We start from the raw sequence: 17,491 nt of genomic DNA on the forward strand, positions 1-17,491 counted from the left end.
CTTGTCTTTTTAAGACTTTAGTTACCTCTCTGGTTCTCTGCTTTTAGAATTCGCTCTGGAACCCACAAACTTAAAAATATGGCAAAGCCATCATTTGCTTCCCTGTCTATTAGTTTTCTATTGCTGCATAATAGACCACCCCAAAATGTGGCAGCTTAGAACAGTACACATTTGTTACCTATAGGGCAAGGGCCTGGGAATGGCTCAGGTGGGTCTTCTGCTTTAGGACCCTCATAAGGCTGCAGTCAAGGGGTCTGGCAGGCTTGGGTCTCATCTGAAGTACTAACTGGGGAAAGAGCCTCACATGGTTATTGGCAGGATTCAGTTCCTTGAGGACTGTTGGATTCAGAGCCTTGGGTTTTTGCTAGCTGTTGCTTGGAGGTGACCAACAAGATAATTTATTCATCAAAGCCAGTGGCAGCAAGGCTGCTAGCAAGATGGAAGTTATAATTGCAAAAATGACATCCTCTCAATTTTGCTTTCATGTGTTGGTTAGAAGCAAGTTACTCAAGGAAAGGAGATGACACAAGACTGTGAATACCAGGGGGGAGGGATCTTTGGTGACATCTTAGAGCCTGCCTCCCATAGTTAGTTACCATGTGGTTGCCTTCCAACCTTTCAGATTATGTTGTGGTAGAGAATGGTCATTTTCCTAATGACCTATGCCATGTGTAAGCCAGGTTGGGCTAATCATGAAGGTGACTTGAAGGATAAGAATGTATGTGTGTGCACACATGTGCATATTTAAAGGCATGCTACAGCATGCATGTGTCCCAGTGACCATAGAGATTAAAAAAAACTAGAGAAAAATAGAGAGAAAGGCTCTGTTTTGTGAAAAGTGTTCATTCTTGAAGCCAACTTTTTTTTTTTTTAATTCCATCAAATTAGCAATAAAAGGGTGTGTGGGTTTTTCTCCAGCCAGTCTGTTAAAAACCAGGTTCCCTGGAGAAGCTACATTTGATTTCAAGTTCTCAATCTAGACTGAATCACTAGCAGGAATTACTTTATCCAAGTAGAGTTAAATCATTCCTAGCTTCTCTCAATTTGAATTGATTTCAGCCCTGTGTTGGTATAAACTGGATATTTATCAGGCATGTTTGTCTTTATGGATCTTTGGCAGCTTTACCGGGTGTAAAACTGGATTGTCTAGAGTTGGGACCTTTCCAGGGAGGAGCAAGCATGAGTTGAACTGGATTCCAGATGGCCCATTACCCAGAGCCATCGCTGCTCAGAAGCGATACGAGGGAAGCTACTGGCATTATTCTCTCAGGTTTTCTGTTCCAAGAATGTGATGTTGGGTAAGGCATGGTAAATCTGGTACAGCCACAGGAGGAGAAGAGAACAAGGCTTAAGAGGAAGTTTATTATATTCATAAGTCCCAGAGCAAAGGTGTGTTATGCAGAGCCACATAGGGCCACAACCAGCAAAAGGCTGCTTGACTGAATGGGTGGGGAGTGAGAACTTATGGGCCAAAGCCTTTGCTGGGGTCTTGAGAGGGACAGAGGTTAATTGGCACCAGGAAACTTCACTGTGTGGTTTGAAAGCAAACCAGGGAGGGGAGGAGGGGTGTTAGGGGGAAGGAGAAGCTAGAGTCCAGTGGTTGTTTTGAAGGAATTTCAGCTGGTTTTGGGTGTAGGCTCAGAATTAGGGCCATAAGGATGTTGAAGCACCAAAATATGAACTCAAAATGGAGGATTTTTAACACATTTTCCAAACAGGGTTTTTACCAGCTTGGTAGATGATAGAATGGAGAATTATCCTTCATTATCTGAATGGTAAAGGAGCTTCGCTATCTCTCGAACACTGTTGTCTAGACCTCAGGGTCCTAACGGTCCCTAAAGACCCCTGACAGTGATCGTTAGGCATAAATGCAGCCCCCTCCCCGAATGATAGGAGGAAAGCTCTTCCCCTTGCAAGGGGTGAAAGTCTTTCCACTCTTTCTCTCCCAACACCTGACATCCTGAGATATAGAGAAGAGCTCCTCTTCTCCACACAGAAGCTCCAGCTCCCCCTAACCGCTCCATGTTTGCGCTCCTGTAGCGGCCTGTGGCCTGCTTTGAGCGCAGGCCCTGCAGGGGCTGACTGGGCTCGGTTTATGTTACGGCGAGAGGTCTTCTAGGGTGTCAGGGACCACGTTTCAGGGAGCCTGAACCTTCTTCGGCTTTTTGGGGAGGGGTATCTCACTGGTGATGCTTTTGTTCTCCAGGGAATTTCTCTGTGGTGGTCATTTACAGCAGTTACCATCTCCCCATGACTTTAGTGCCTGGGGAGGATGGCTGCTCTTTCAGGTCTGATCAGAATTCTAGGCCAGAGACTTGAAGAACATAAGTAACTTGGTGGCTCTGGGGCAGCCCCTCTCACTTAGTTGAAAAATAATCACAAGAAACTGATCCATGCGTGGGTTCTAGAAATAGGCCCTGTGTCTCAGGAATTCCTGCTTCCTGTCATTGCCTGGGTTCCGGTGACCATGACAAGTACTTTTAGCATATGTATTATGAATAGCTTTGATTTCCTGCATTTGGCTAGATGTTGATTTTCACAGCTTTGGTTAAATAGCCAGCTTTACAGCCTCTTCCAGGCCCAAGGAACTAGGTGGTCACCAGCTTTGCCTAACTGTGCATCTGAATTGTGCTTTAGAAAAGACAGTGCCAACGTCAAGGATAATCAAATACAACAATATAGAACTCATATTCATTAGATTGGAAATAAAGTTTTTGTTGTAATTGTTTTCATTTGGTTTATTTTGGGTTAACTGAGGAGAGCTAATCAGAAAACCTTGTTTGCGTCTAACCTTGCAGATGAATTTGTAACTACATTTCTATTTTTGTAGGTGAAAGGAAGGTGACCATGGAGGCCAACTGCTCTTCTGGGCAGAGCTTTTCTGGGTGGCTTTAAACTTGGTTGTGTCTAGCATTCAGGATTTTGGGGGCTTAAGGGAACTGATTTATGTTGACTAACCTCCCCTAAGCCTGAGGATCAGCGAGATGTTAATTTGCTAATTACAATGTAAGAGATTCCTTTCCTGTGAACAGGTCTGTGTTGAATGTCCAGTGTGTCCACTTAACTGGTACTTGGGAAAGCCCCTTAGTCATGAGAGAGTGGCTCAGTGAGAGTGATGTGACAGCCAGGGTGACACTGATAACCCTAGAAGAGATTCCATCTCGGTCACAGGAGGCTGGGTAAGGAGCCACCTCTGTCTCAGCCGATTCATATCAAATTCAGGGCTGTAAGTCTGGCTTCCCAGGTCCAATGTGTCCCCACCAGGGCTGTACTGAACTGTTGCATTTCACGTCTTCTGGGACTCCTGTTTTCTAGGTTTCACACTGATCATCTCATCCCACGTTTTTTCCTATTCACACATTTTGAAAATAATTTTTGGATGTTATTACAGATGTGACTATTTTATTTTCAGTGGAGTCTTGATCAGACCTACACCCTTATCCTCCTCTTACTGTAGAAGACTTCCTGTCTCTGAAGATAGCTTATCTCAACCACTGGGCCTGGGTTTTAACAGTTAGACTCTCAGAGGTGGTTTTCTTTTTTTGTTGTTTTCTTTGGTGTGTGGGTGGAAGGGGGTGCCTTGCTATTATCAGCAATGTGCTGATGTCAGAACATAAAATAAAAGGAATATAAGTTGCCTTTTGTTTGAAGTTTCAGGATCTTACAGTTTTGAGATATATGAAAATTAATCCTCATGGTACTGGAGTGTGGGGTCCAGAATTATTTGTACTTATAAGCCTGATAAATTTAGATTTTTTAATGTGTTATTTCAAAACCTCCGCTAATATTTTTCTTACACTTTTTTTATTTTAAAAGTGGAAAGTAAAGAAAATTTTTGATTAATTGGGCATTCTAGACAGTAGGACTCTGTTGAGGCAAGACTGAATGTGTGCTTCTAACTTAGCTGAAAAAGTATCTGGGGGCCTCACTGGGCTCCCCTGCATCTGTAAATCAGTGCGCAGGGAGATGCTGCCAACAAAGAAGGGAAAAAACTATTGTTACATATATTTATTGTAGCATTACTCAAAGGAAGTGATTTATAGTCGAAAGATTAGTTCAAAGGCAATAACTTCCTGGAATTCACTGTAGATGAAAGATGCTCTAGAAATATACAGCAGGATATATTTTTCTGAGTGACCTCACATTTGATTTCTCCACTGAATATTCTTAGTCTAATGGGTTAACTCATATGTCCCTAGACTTATTCTGTTAAGCTTGCCTTCAGGTGTCAGCATGTTTCTGCTCATGCCCAAAGCTCTTCTGAAGTTGCTTGCTCATCACTGATCCACGTGTGCTGAGGCCATGTGGGAGGACAGGTTAAGTGCAGTGAAGTCATGACGTCCTTTCCTTTTTTCCCTCCCTTCTCTCTCTCATCTGACCTCTGCAGATGTTGATGAATGTGCAGAAAACAGATGTCACCCCTCAGCTACCTGCTACAATACCCCTGGCTCTTTCTCTTGCCGCTGCCAACCTGGCTATCATGGGGACGGACTTCAGTGCACCCCTGGTAAGGTTTGGGAGGCCAGATTAGGCACAGAGAACTCCCAGCTCCTTCAGTGCTATTTTTCAACAGCACTTCAGCCCACTCTAGATTTATCCAAGTCTGAGGCCTTAGTTGGTGGATCTTCCAGGCCCTGGATTTTTTCCTCAGTTACCTCCAGCTGCCTGGTTTACTGACAGTTCACTGTCTGTTAGCATTCCAGGAGGCCTGGAATATGACCCAACCATTGCCTTACCTAGTAGCAGTTCTGGTTAACTGCCCTAGTATCTGCTTTGCCTTGATAAGTGTGATTTAGATGAAGTATTGAGATTAAGTTTACTAATCAGGAGTCATATGCACTAGTGAGCTGGGAGTAAGGTCCCATGTGACCTCTCTAAGAAAACCTGGCCAGCACGGTACAGTCTAGTGACAGCCATTGTCCTGGAGCTTCTCAGACTTAAACTCTGGACCTCAGGGTATGAACAGAGCTTTGTTTTCTCCAAAGTCTCTTAGGATGTTTGGACAGCAATAGGAGCCTGAGGGCTGAGGGGAGGGGCTGTTTTACAGTATAGTCAGCTAGGGACTTACAGGGTGGACTGCGAGAACTGAGGAGATATCAGGAGATAGTGGCAGAGCTAAAATAAGAATCCAGAATTCCACAATCCCAGTGCTTTTCTATTTTTCCCATGTTATGCTATCTTCTAATTATAGAAGAAAAATCCTCAGGCAGGAGACTTTGAGGATGGCTGGTAAAAGTGGATGGGTTACAATGCCTTTTATTCCTCCTTTGTACCTCCTCTGTCCCGGCCTCGGAAGACTCCTCCTCAGGACTGAAACTTTGTGAACACCAGCAGCACAGTGCCCAGGCTCAGCATGCATATCCCGGCACCCGGATCCACATCCCCCAGTGCGATGAGCAGGGCCACTTCCTGCCACTGCAGTGTCATGGCAGCACTGGCTTCTGCTGGTGCGTGGACTCTAATGGTCATGAAGTCCCTGGTACCCGGACTCCACCCGGCTCCACTCCACCTCACTGCGGGCCACCAGGTAAGCCAATCAGAAAAGAAACCTTGTACCAGGGTAGGCCTGGGGCTTGAGAAGCAGAATGGTGCTGATTGTGGGGTAGATTATAACCACTGCCCAGACCATGCAGTCTCAGAGCCGATCACCATCCTTTTGTGATCACCATCCTGCTTCCTCCTAGGGACACTTGAATGATATGTGCACACCTATATGCACATTGGCATTACAGGGACATGGAGGCATATACACGTGACATATGCGATTACTGTTCCAGATTGGACACCAGTCTCCTAACCCTCATCTAGAACAAGACTAGAAGTTGAGCTTGAATTTGTAGGTCAGGCTGAGGCCACTGCCCAAGATCTGTTATGGCAGCTTAGAGGAGATGTTAGAGCAAGAGGATCTTGCTAGACCAGGCTTTTGTCTGAAAGGAAAACCACCTTCCCTTATAACTTTATATCACTCAACTCTGCCTTCTGAATTGCAGGGAACAATCTGAAGGCTGTTTTAATATCGATAGGAAAAATAAGTATGTCACTTGTGGCTGGATCCTGCTAGTTTGCTCTACGTTAATAACGCAGCCCTTGCTAGTCAGGCCATGTGATTCCACAGGGAATCACTCTTGCCCCAGCCACCTTCAAAAGAGTTGCAGGAACCTGTTAGCCTGTGTGATTTGAGATGGTGTTGATAAGCATGTCTTTCATCATCTGAGCACAGGCCATCTGATGGAGCGTGGTTATCAGGTGCTCCACAGCTCATGCCAACCCCAGGTTGCCAAGGCAGGTTTCTGCTCCTCACTGAACTATTCAGATGTGGGAAGAACTTTTTTTTTTAATACAGAACTTTATTATGAAAAATGTAGGATTAGTTTGATTCTGTTTTAGCCAAAAAATGTTCCTATATCCATGAGCTTGCTATTCAAAGATCCATTTTGACTATTAAAAAGGGTTCTATAAATACTAGTCTTGGCCTTTAATGTATGAGTATGAAGAGCTGGAGAATTGCCACCAGTTTTGGTTTTTTTAATAACGTTGTTATGGCCAGGACATTAGCGATTCTAAGACTCATATATGTAAAAATTGGTAATGTTTAATCTAGACATATACCTGTTTCCACAGTGATATTCCTAGTTCCCCTCTCCCTATTTTTAGGAAAAGATTTTGCAGGTCAAAAAAAAAAAAATTACAGAAAAATCTTGTTTCACTCATGCCTACTCTTTAAAAAGCCTTGGTTTTAACTCCAGCTGGGATTTGAAGAAATCAGATAGTTAGGATGTACCTTAAAGGAATTCTATTAAATTCAGAATTCCATTAAATTTATTGAGACAAGCATGTGTTAAGAACAAAGACTCAAAAGGGAGCCAAGAGAATGAGAAGTTAACGACTAAAAGAGGGACACATTCTTTTGTGCAGCCTCTTTCCCATTGCCCAGACTTCCCTCTTGGCACTGGTTTGGCCTTGGCTGCCATTTCTGACTAGTCTCATCTGCATAATGGGGTCAGCTTAAACGGGAAACACTCTCTGCCCAAGATTTCAAAATATTTAAAATCTTGCCAACCAGAAACAGAGAGAAATAAATCCATGGTTGGATTCAGAAGTAGCTTCAAGTAGTAAGGAATGAGAGGGATGCCCACGTGTGAGTGATGTGAGGTGTCCCCTTCCCAGAAGCTGACTGTCCTGTGTGTCCTCACTCCAAACATAGAGATGTGCCGTACTGGGTGGCCCCGTAACCAGGAATGGATACTCTGAGTTTGGAGTGTGAACCTGGGGTAGTGTTGGGAATTTCTCCAGGGAATCCTGCCTTGTGATGGATGGCGGGTGTTCAGGGAGTGGCATTTCCCTCTGGTTTGAGACACATCTGGGTGAGAAAGTCAGTCTTTCCTTCTCCATGAGGTCTTAAAAAGCTTTGCTTCCCATGGGTCATGAGCTAAGGAGACAACCTGAAAGGCATCCACTTCCTCCAAACCTGATGAGTCTTTAGTTGAGTTTGAGCTGAGGATTTTATTGACCATCTTGCTGCTTTCCTAAAGGAACTATAGATGCTGAAGCCCATCTGTAATGTTTTCAGCTTTGTCCTTTGAAGCCATTGGAGGTTTCGACTAAAGGAATGACATGAAATGAATTGGTTTTAAAAGGACTCTTTCTGACTGTTGGTTCAGTTTACACTAGGGGGTTGGAGTAAAGAGTGGAAGTGGGGAAACTATTAATAAGTCTCTTGTAGTGATCTTGGCACAACGAATAAAACTCTGTTCATCCCCTGGGGTCCAGAGTTTAAGTCTGGGAAGCTCCAGGTCAATGGCTGTCATTAGATTGCACCATGCTGGCCAACGCAATGATGGGGCTTTGACCAGGGTGACAAGGGTGGATGTGGTGAGAAGTAAAAATATTCTGGATGTATTTTAAAGGTACAGCTGACATTTCTTTACCTATGGAGAATAAGAGATGTGTCAAGGATGACACATTGGACCTGAGCAATGGAAACATGGAGGCGCAGTTTACAAATTAGGAAAAGTCTAGGGCAGAGCACCTTTGATGGGGGTTGGTTCTCCTGAGATTTCTGTTATACTTCCAAATGGTGGTAATCAGGTAGGTACTTGGCTGTGTGATTCTACAGACCATAGGCTTTGAGTTGCAGGAAATAACAAAGCAGCACTTTCTATTTAAGTTCCTTTAGGTAACCCTACCATAGATGGCTATATAGTTATTTAAGCAGCTATAGCAGAGTCCTCTATGACAGAACTGTTTGGGACAGAAACTCAGTAGCCCCATGGAAGCAGTCTGGGAGTGAACTACAGGTAGAGAAACTGCTCTGCAACAGACACTAACAGGAGTTCAAGCATGGTGGTGAGCTGGGAGGGAAGGGAGAAGGGGGGAGGATGCTGGAGAAAGGAGACAGCAACATGGGCGGAAGCTGGAGCCTACAGAAAAGCGTTCAGCTTTGAGATGACCCCAAGAGCAAGGTGGCCAAAGACGTCTAGGAACTGGAATGTCAAATACTATCAAGCTGTTTCCCACCATCTCTGCTCTGCTCACATACACCAGTGACTGTAAGTTACACTTTCAATATAGTTTTCCACCAAACAGACACTGAGGGCCAGACACATAAGTAGGGCATTCAGTAATACTTTCTAAGATACACAGTAGCCAGTCTCAAGATAACTCTCTCAAGATGCAGGTCCTGGAATCTGAAGCAAGTGGGAAAGAAAAATATTGGCTTTAAGCATCATGTAGGCCACTGAGCCCCCACGAGTGTTCTGTTAACAGAGGCCCTGGGCCCAGGCAGAGTGGTGTGCATGGGGCTCTTCTGTCCTGAGTGAGCTCAACCCCTTCCTAGGCTGAGTGAGCCCAACCCCTTCCTAGGCTGAGTGAGCCCTGCACAGCTCTTACCTCCTCTTGTTCTTTCCTGATTTGGGGGGTGGAGGGGCCTTGATGGCAAATCCTCTAGCCTGGGAAGACAGGAATATCAAGATGACCCCCTTCTCCTGATTCCTATGGAGAACTTCTTAGAACACTTTACTGCTCTGGTCCAGCGTTCAGAGGCTTGGCTGAGGCCTCGTTAATGGACACTAGGAGGAGGAAGGCCAGGAGGCCAGGCGTGGGGATCTTGTGCTGTATTCTGTCCTTGGCTCATAATCAAAGGCTTTTTTTTGTCTCATCTGCTCAGAGCCCACTCAGAGGCCCCGGACCGTCTGTGAGCGCTGGAGGGAAAACCTGCTGGAGCACTATGGTGGCACGCCCAGGGATGACCAGTATGTGCCCCAGTGCGATGACCTGGGCCACTTCACCCCCCTGCAGTGCCATGGGAAGAGTGACTTCTGCTGGTGTGTGGACAAAGATGGCAGAGAGGTGCAGGGCACCCGCTCCCAGCCAGGCACCACCCCTGCATGTAAGCACTGAGGGAACTTGGGTTCCCTCACTCACTGGAGCTGCACCTGAGGTCTCTCTGTAGGGAGGCTGCCAGCTGTGTGTGAAGGTGGGCAAACAAGGGATCAACAGGTCCAATGAAAGAAGTCACTACTCTTCCGTGGTGATTTACAATCTGGTCCACCCAAGATCCCAGTTTGGATTTACTGTTTGGTTTTGTCATTAGCAGTTTTTGTAATTAGAACATCTGGAACTCAGTTTAGCATATAGTTACTCCCCACCCCCCAGCCCAGGGTGAAAGGGGACATATGTCACCCTGGGGCCCCAGAGAAGCTGATACAATTACTGGGTCTGGTTTTTTTCACATAAAAAATAAAAAAACAAAAACCTGCTTTGGTCTGAGGGAAATGTGTTGTTCTCTTTCTCCCTAATAATTGGCAGCGATTTACATAATTGATCCTTGGGAAAAAAAAAAAAACCCTAGAAATTATAATTTAAGAAACATCTGGAGCACATCTGTCTAAAGAACTTTTGATGTTTTTGGACGCTCTGGTGTGTGGGAAAGTAACTTGTCTTCTCTACCCCCAACCCCACCCCCACCCCCGCCTTGTTTCCTTTCCCCTTTCCTCCTCACAACCTCCTCTTTCCCATGGCAGGTATACCCACGGTTGCTCCACCCACAGTCCGGCCCATGCCCAGGCCTGATGTGACCCCTCCCTCCGTCGGCACCTTCCTGCTCTATGCCCAGGGCCAGCAAATCGGCCACTTGCCCCTCAATGGTACCAGGCTTCAGAAGGACGCTGCCAAGACCCTGCTGTCACTGCATGTAAAGTAGATTTCTCCTGTGGGGGCGGAGCTGCGTGGGGCTTTCAGATCTGGCAAGGGCTGAGGTGGAGGGAGGTCCTGAAGGGTTTCTGGGCGGCAGTCTGTCTCCACGGATCTGACACCAGCACCACAGAAAGCACAGCTGTTGCTGGGCGTCACATCTGACCAAGGCTGCTTTCTCCAGTTGGTTTATGGGGTTTCAGATATGGGGAAAGGGAATTGCAGAGGTGTCAGGATATTGAGGCAGTATGGTGGTGAGGGAGAAAAGTGACTCTTAACCCAAGTCCCCAGGGCTCTCTCCATGCCTCAAATCTCCGGAGATCCTGAAAATCAAAATGACAGGAATAGCTACAGGGTCAGTTGAGAATCCCAAGTGGAAATCAATGACTATATCATTGTTGCAGCCCCCTCCTCTCCCATTCTGGTTCTGCTGAAGGGCCTGTCTTCTCATCTTCTGACTCTTCAGAGATGATTTGGAAGCGATACTGGGAAAGGAGTGGACTGGGGCTTTTCCTAGGAGATGCTCGCCACTTCCTGAGCTAGCAGCCTCCCTATTGCCAAGACACTCCATTTTGGAAGAGAGATTTCTTCTCTAAAATGAAAAGAGAAGGGAATTCACTAGAAAAGCATTGATACTTATAATGGTCTGATTCCATTTCTAAACTCTACACTCCAGGTACATGCTCAATTTATGAGAAAGAAGAGTATAGCATCCAGGTTTACATTTGCTTCTGTTAATGAACTCTTTATCTGGTTCCAAAAAACTTGAGAAGCAGCCAGTGTTCATAAAAAGATGTTTATTTTCTTCCTTTTTAAGATTTGAGTTTGTGGTTTTTAATTTTTTTCAGCAAACACTAGCACGCTCTTTTGTAAAAGTTTCCCTAAAAGAGGTAGAAACTAAATTTGTCATTACCTCAGGCTAACCATCTATTCTAGCCAAGTCAGGCAGCTTTACGGCCTCTCTGAACTTGCCTCTGATGAGGGCAGGGTGGTTATGGTGGTGGTGGAACTGAAAAAGAATGGACTATGGGTTATAAGCACATCTTGGGGAAACTTACTTAAACTGGGACTTTTTCCTCCAAGAAACTTTGAAGGCATTATATAGGTTAATGGAACCCATGATTCCCTGGGTTAATGAAAGCCCATATGGATGTGTACTCTTGCTTGAGACAGATGACTTTTTAATTTTCAAGTAAAATTGTATTTGACCTTCAGATGCCCCTGTATAAACTGCCCACTTTTCCACAGGAGCAAAATCCTGCATTAGTGTTTCTCGTGCTGATTCCTCTCCGAGGCATGTCAGGCCGGCCCCAGGAGGCCTTGTTAGGCAAGAAGGGAGCTGGCATGGCCTCAGGGACAGCCAGATGGCCCCTAAATGTTGGCTTTGCACATCTGCTGGCCTTCGCAAAGCAGGAGTCTTGGTTGGAAATTGAATAAAGCCAGTACCATGCAGAGTTTTGGAAAGAAATACCACAGACTCAGCATTTTTTAAAAGACTGTCATTTATTTAGCAATAAGGGAGGAGAGACCTCCCCTGTCAGAAGTTGCGTGACCACTATTCCCCAACTCCTTAACCCATCAAATTGTAGACTTTCTTTCATGAGTACAACCAAAGACGTGCTTTGCAGTGAGAGGCAGAGTTAGGGGAAAGGGTGATGGCACTACAGGTAGGGAAAAAGTCTCATGCCACAGGGGAGGGGCGAGTAGATTTTGTTGTTATATGTTGGCAAATTTTAGAAAGGCTCATTCAAAATGTGCTGATGACATTTGAAAGGAGTCACTTTTTGCCCACTAAAATATTGAGTACTTACTTTGCTAAGACTAACAGTTTTTCTCTAATCACTGGCTGATGTTTTCATGAAGTCAGTTTTGTTTTTATTGCCAACAGTAATAGTGTTTAATGAGGGCTTACTGCATCCTCATTACTAATTAGGACACTTCACAAGCATTTTTGGTATTAATTTTTATAGAAGCCATATATAGTATAAGTACTGTTATCTTCATTTTACATAGAAGGAAATCAAGACATAGGGAGGTTAGTACCAAAGTCACACAACTAGTAAATGGCCAAGATGTCGGCCTCCACAGCCCACGTGTCTAACCACCCTGCTCAGCTGCCAGCAAGACTACAGTGCAAGGTTGTTCACTGCAGCCATGCATGAGTAAGGCAGCTGAAGGAAATGCAAGGCGTCCTAATTCTTCCAATTCTGTGTTTTGGTCCACAAAGGGCTCTATAGTTGTGGGAATTGACTACGACTGTCGAGAGAGGATGGTGTACTGGACAGATGTCGCTGGACGGACGATTAGCCGTGCCAGTTTGGAACTGGGAGCAGAGCCCGAGATAATCATAAACTCAGGTTAGCAGCTTCACCCGGAATATGCTTCACATTTCATTTGATTCTACTAAGTTCAAGTTTTATGCCAAAGTCTCCCTTCTATTTTCATCTAACCGAGGAGGTTAAGTTCTATGCAAGTCATTTTATTAAGCTATACAATAACAGCCTCTATAAACAAACATGTTCATACATAAGGGATGAGAAGGTGATTCTTACTGTGAGCCCTCTCTAGTGAGAAATAGGGCTCTCAATGGGAGGGCTAACAGTAAGAATTCACGATGTGATCACAGTTGATGCTGCCTGGCCCCAGCACCATCAGGCTGGTAGGTTGGCCTAGAGAAACTAGAAGTTGCAGAAAAAGCTGTCTGTTCCTCCATTAATTGGCTCTCTAACTCAGATAATTCAGGACCTTTTTTTTTTTTTTTTTGACTATTCAAACATAGATCTCTTGTTTCAGATTCACCTTTCACACCTGCAAATGCTCTAGTTCTGCCTTTGTTTTATTTCCAGGTCTGATAAGCCCTGAAGGACTTGCCATTGACCACTTTCGTAGAACAATGTACTGGACGGACAGTGGGCTGGATAAGATAGAGAGGGCCAAGTTGGACGGCTCTGAGCGCAAGGCTCTCTTCCACACAGAACTGGTGAACCCCCGCGCTATTGCTGTGGATCCAATCCGAGGGTCAGCAGGGCTTCCCTAATTCTGTTACCTGTAGATCCTGATTTGTTACCTGTAGAAGCCCTTGGATTTAAATGCTGTGTGTGGGGGGTGGGGGGGTGGGGGTGGGTGTTCAGAACAAGAGCATAAAAGCTCAAATGCATTAATTTAGCAGTATTTGAGGATCTGGGTGTCAGGCACTTTGTTCTACTTTGATCAGATGATCGAGCAAGGCCTGTCTGAGGTAACTTAAACTAGAATGAAGTGGGTCTCCGTCGGCAACACATTAGGCAATCGGTGTTAAAACCACAGTAAAGTTTACAACCATTAAATGGTTGTAAAACTTACACACTTGATGTTTCATTTCTCTGGCCTCACTTTCATTATAGCAAAAGTCAAGAGTAGATGTTCTCTGTCCATGATAATTGCTAAGATCAGCAACCGGAACATATAACTTGATCAGTGTTTCAGTACTTGTTAGAACCAGGGAGGATTTCTATACCTTGAGAAACTCTTGCCGTATTTAATGGGAACTCTACCAAATGAAATTCCAGAAAAAAACCCTTCTTCAATCAGTAAAAAAAACTTTCAGCTTTAAATTTCAGCAAAGTGTTTTTGATTGAGTAAAGTGTCAAAGATGGTTCTGAAATGTGGGTTCTACATACTGAGTAAAGTACATCTCTCTCTATTCCATTTCATGTATCCACAGGAACTTGTACTGGACAGACTGGAACCGAGAAGCTCCCAAAATTGAAACGTCGTCTTTAGATGGAGAAAACAGAAGAATTCTAGTGAATAAAGACATCGGACTACCCAATGGCTTAACCTTTGACCCCTTCTCCAAACTGCTCTGCTGGGCAGATGCAGGTAATACTACTGATGTAATGCAGACACAGGATGCTTCATTACAGCGGGTGCCAGCACTCTAACAGATTTTACAACAAAGCCAAATCCCATCTTTTAGATCTTTTGGCTTAAACTTATAATGGTACAGTACATAATCTACTCCTTTGTTCAGTGTGTAAACTTTTGAAGAACACTTTGTAATGATGTTTATGATAGGTTTTAGGGGGTGTGCGTGTGAATCAGGCAGTTAAGTTTGAGGGCTAGTACTACGTCCAACTCATTTTCGTACTGTGTGCCATTTCCCCTACATGAGCATTTGGCATGCTTTTTAATTAAAAAAGAAATATTACCCACTGTTGGAACTGACAAACTTAGGTAAATGAAGAAGAGGTTACTGGTTCTTCTTTTTTGCCAGTATTGTAATACATTTATAAATATCTGTTACTTTAACAGTCAGTATGCTATTATGCTGAGGGCATTCTTTGAAAAGTGATGTGGCAGGATAGGTTGCATCAGTAATAAGCTCTGGTTCCCAATACCCAGGTTAACACTGTTGTGCGACTTCATTAGCATGACCGAAAAGATGCTGTATGTCTAGTTAATATACTAAAGAATATGGAAAAGGCCATTCTTAAAGAATTTATAATCTAATAAAAGAAACTATAATGCGCATGGGTCACTATTATAACCCAGGTGTCCAAAACAACAGTTATGTTTTTAAAAAGCAGGGTTCCATGAGAAACGTGAAACTTGGAAATACTTCTTTAGCTGCGGCAACATTTTCAGTATTGGCTTCCTTTACATTGAAAAATATGAGCCATGTTACCACTTTAGTTTTTTATTACTACTTAGAAACTAATAGTCTTTTAAAAAAATTTAAGGATTTTATGTAAAGGTAGCCTTGACTATTATACATTGCTTACAAAGGGCAAGTATCTATCCAGATGTTATATCTATAATTTATGAGCTAACACTTGAAATTTTATCAATTATAAAAAAGCTCATCTCTAATGCCCTACTTTGGGAGAAACTTTCTTTAAAATGCAATCTTTTTTTCCAAAAAAAGTACGAGTTTAACCTCTATTCAAAACTAAAATGCTGTTAGATGAGCTAAAGACTGATAACAGAACAGGAAATTTTAGTTTCGAATTTGTGTCACTGCAATGGGAATAAAAATATCTACTTCCTATTCTACCTTTCCTTCCTTAAGGAAGGAATCTACCTGCCACTATTTTTGGCAAGGAGTTCCCCTACCCCCATGGTATGAAATCATCTCATTTTTTCCCTCTTTGATGCTTTAAAAGGAACGAAAAAACTGGAGTGTGCACTACCTGATGGAACTGGACGGCATGTCATTCAAAACAACCTCAACTACCCCTTCAGCATTGTTAGCTATGCAGATCACTTCTACCACACAGACTGGAGGAGGTAAGCTTCAATCTAGATAAGCCTGAAAAGGCAAACTACTGTAGAGGACACACCACTTGTTTTACCAAATGTCAGTGAATGACTTTAGTAATTAAGCTCTCTCTACTGAAGTTTTCATTATCTCTTCATTAGCAGATAATGTCATTCAAATGTTATTGCTTTTAAAATCATACTTTTATATCACTCAGAAATTTAATGGTATTACTCCTATGTAGCTTAAAAGTGGGAGAGCTATTAGGTAATAAATAAATTACCCCAAAATGAAGCATGTTAATCTAAATCTGATCTTCAGAGAATAAAACACTACCTTAAGTGGCACCATGAGGAATATTAGTTATATGATTTAAACTGATTTTTAAAATAACGTTGTGGACTTATTAGTTGTCCACCTGGAAAAATAAAAAATACTATAATTCAGACCAGTTATCTGGGGAATGTTAAAAATATATAATATCTAAGCACTTTTACCCTATTTCATTATTCTGATTTAATTGGTCTGGCAAGAGGCCCAGGCATCAGTAGTTTAATAGATCTTCAAGCGATTACAACATGCAGCTAGGGTTGAGAACCGCTGATTTGGACCAGTGGTTCTCAAACTTCAGCACAGCATCAGAATCATCCTGAGGGTTTGTTAAAACATATTGCTGAGTCCCATCCCAGAATTTTCATTTCTACCAAGTTCTCAGATGATGCTGGTCTGAGGACTACTGATATAGACAAATCTTCTGAATCTAAATGAGTCAAAACTCACTTTGAATTTAAAAAATGTATTCTAGAGGGCTGGCAGAGATTTTCTTCTATTTTAACTTTTTCAATCCAACCTTAAATCCCATGAATTCATTTCTGTTACCAGGGATGGTGTTATATCAGTAAGTAGAGACAGTGGCCAGTTTACTGATGAGTATCTTCCAGAGCAACGATCTCATCTCTACGGGATAACTGCGGTCTACCCCTACTGCCCAACAGGTAAATGAACGTGCTCAGGCTGCTCCTTTGGATCAGCAAGGGAGAGAAGGATATATCTGGTAACTGACTGCCCTTGGCCCAGATACTGGCCGCAGTCACTGACATCATCACCAGTGAGAGTCACTTTGAGCTGGAAAAATTAATGGCCAAAAAACATGGAGGCGACCAATTTTTACTACCTTCAGTCTACCTAGCTTTTTGTGTGTGTGTTACACACAAAAAAAGTCAGCCTATTAAGCTATTTCTCCTTGAAAAGACTTGTTGTTGTAACTCATAAAATATTCACACACTGTTCCCTCCCCTCACAGGCAGAAAGTAAGTATGACATCGTAAAGGACTTGGGAGTTTACAATCAAAATCTGGACCCTAAAGAACATTGACTGCAAACAAAGGTGAAGTGAAAAAGGAATTGGCCACACAAGAAGTATCTGGACATACAAAATGAACAATTTCAGTGCAAAAAGACTAAGTATGTTTTGTGAAAAGTTTATACCTCAATCTTTACTACTGTATTTTTAAAATCAAGTTATTGCCAAGTTTAAAAAAAAGGTAATAGAAGTTTAATTGCTGCTTATTAAAGCAACTTTTTATAAACATTTATACCATATTTAAAAGGTCAAATTCATTCAACTAAGAACCAAATATGTAAAGACCTTAAATCTGATGTTTGCTATGGGTTCTTTTTGGCCAAGAAATTAAAGCACAGGTGACCAGTATAAAAAATACAATCCTAAAGATCATAAACCTTGACATAGTTAGAAGCTATGCAGAACTGATGGGAAAGAATGAATTTATTTATAGTTTCCCGACAAAAGTTCTAAGATTTTTTTTTTTTTTTACCTCTGCGTCAGTGCATTTCTATTTATATTAAAAGGTGCTAGATTGTTCCAATTTGTATTTTCTGATCCTTTAAGTCCCTTTATATAACTACCCACAGAAATTACATTTATAAATACCAAAGATGTATCGGTTCTCAAATTTTCTAGATTACTCCAATAAAATATTTTAAGTTTTCCTATGACTTCTGAGGATCTATATTGTTTCTTAAACAAAGTTGGGGGTTGGC

The 17,491-nt window shown here is 42.9% G+C and overlaps 1 protein-coding gene across 2 annotated transcripts in view; it reads left to right on the forward strand.

Moving 5' to 3' along the window:
- The window catches only part of NID2 (nidogen 2), a 57,582-nt gene extending 40,143 nt beyond the window's left edge, over positions 1–17,439 (forward strand). The window contains exons 12-21 of one of the 2 annotated variants that reach the window (XM_006920188.3): positions 4,388–4,507; positions 5,297–5,527; positions 9,167–9,388; positions 10,023–10,192; positions 12,419–12,548; positions 13,038–13,209; positions 13,895–14,052; positions 15,336–15,459; positions 16,313–16,425; positions 16,734–17,439. In XM_006920188.3, coding sequence (XP_006920250.1) covers positions 4,388–4,507; positions 5,297–5,527; positions 9,167–9,388; positions 10,023–10,192; positions 12,419–12,548; positions 13,038–13,209; positions 13,895–14,052; positions 15,336–15,459; positions 16,313–16,425; positions 16,734–16,744 — 1,451 coding nt within the window. In that variant the 3' untranslated portion in view covers positions 16,745–17,439. Of the gene's footprint in view, positions 1–4,387; positions 4,508–5,296; positions 5,528–9,166; positions 9,389–10,022; positions 10,193–12,418; positions 12,549–13,037; positions 13,210–13,894; positions 14,053–15,335; positions 15,460–16,312; positions 16,434–16,733 lie in introns of those variants that run through there. The other variant, XM_006920189.2, reaches the window with a different exon arrangement.
- Positions 17,440–17,491: the final 52 nt, after the last annotated feature.

Source organism: Pteropus alecto, unplaced genomic scaffold, assembly GCF_000325575.1.
Source record: "Pteropus alecto unplaced genomic scaffold, ASM32557v1 scaffold86, whole genome shotgun sequence".
NCBI lineage: Eukaryota > Metazoa > Chordata > Mammalia > Chiroptera > Pteropodidae > Pteropus > Pteropus alecto.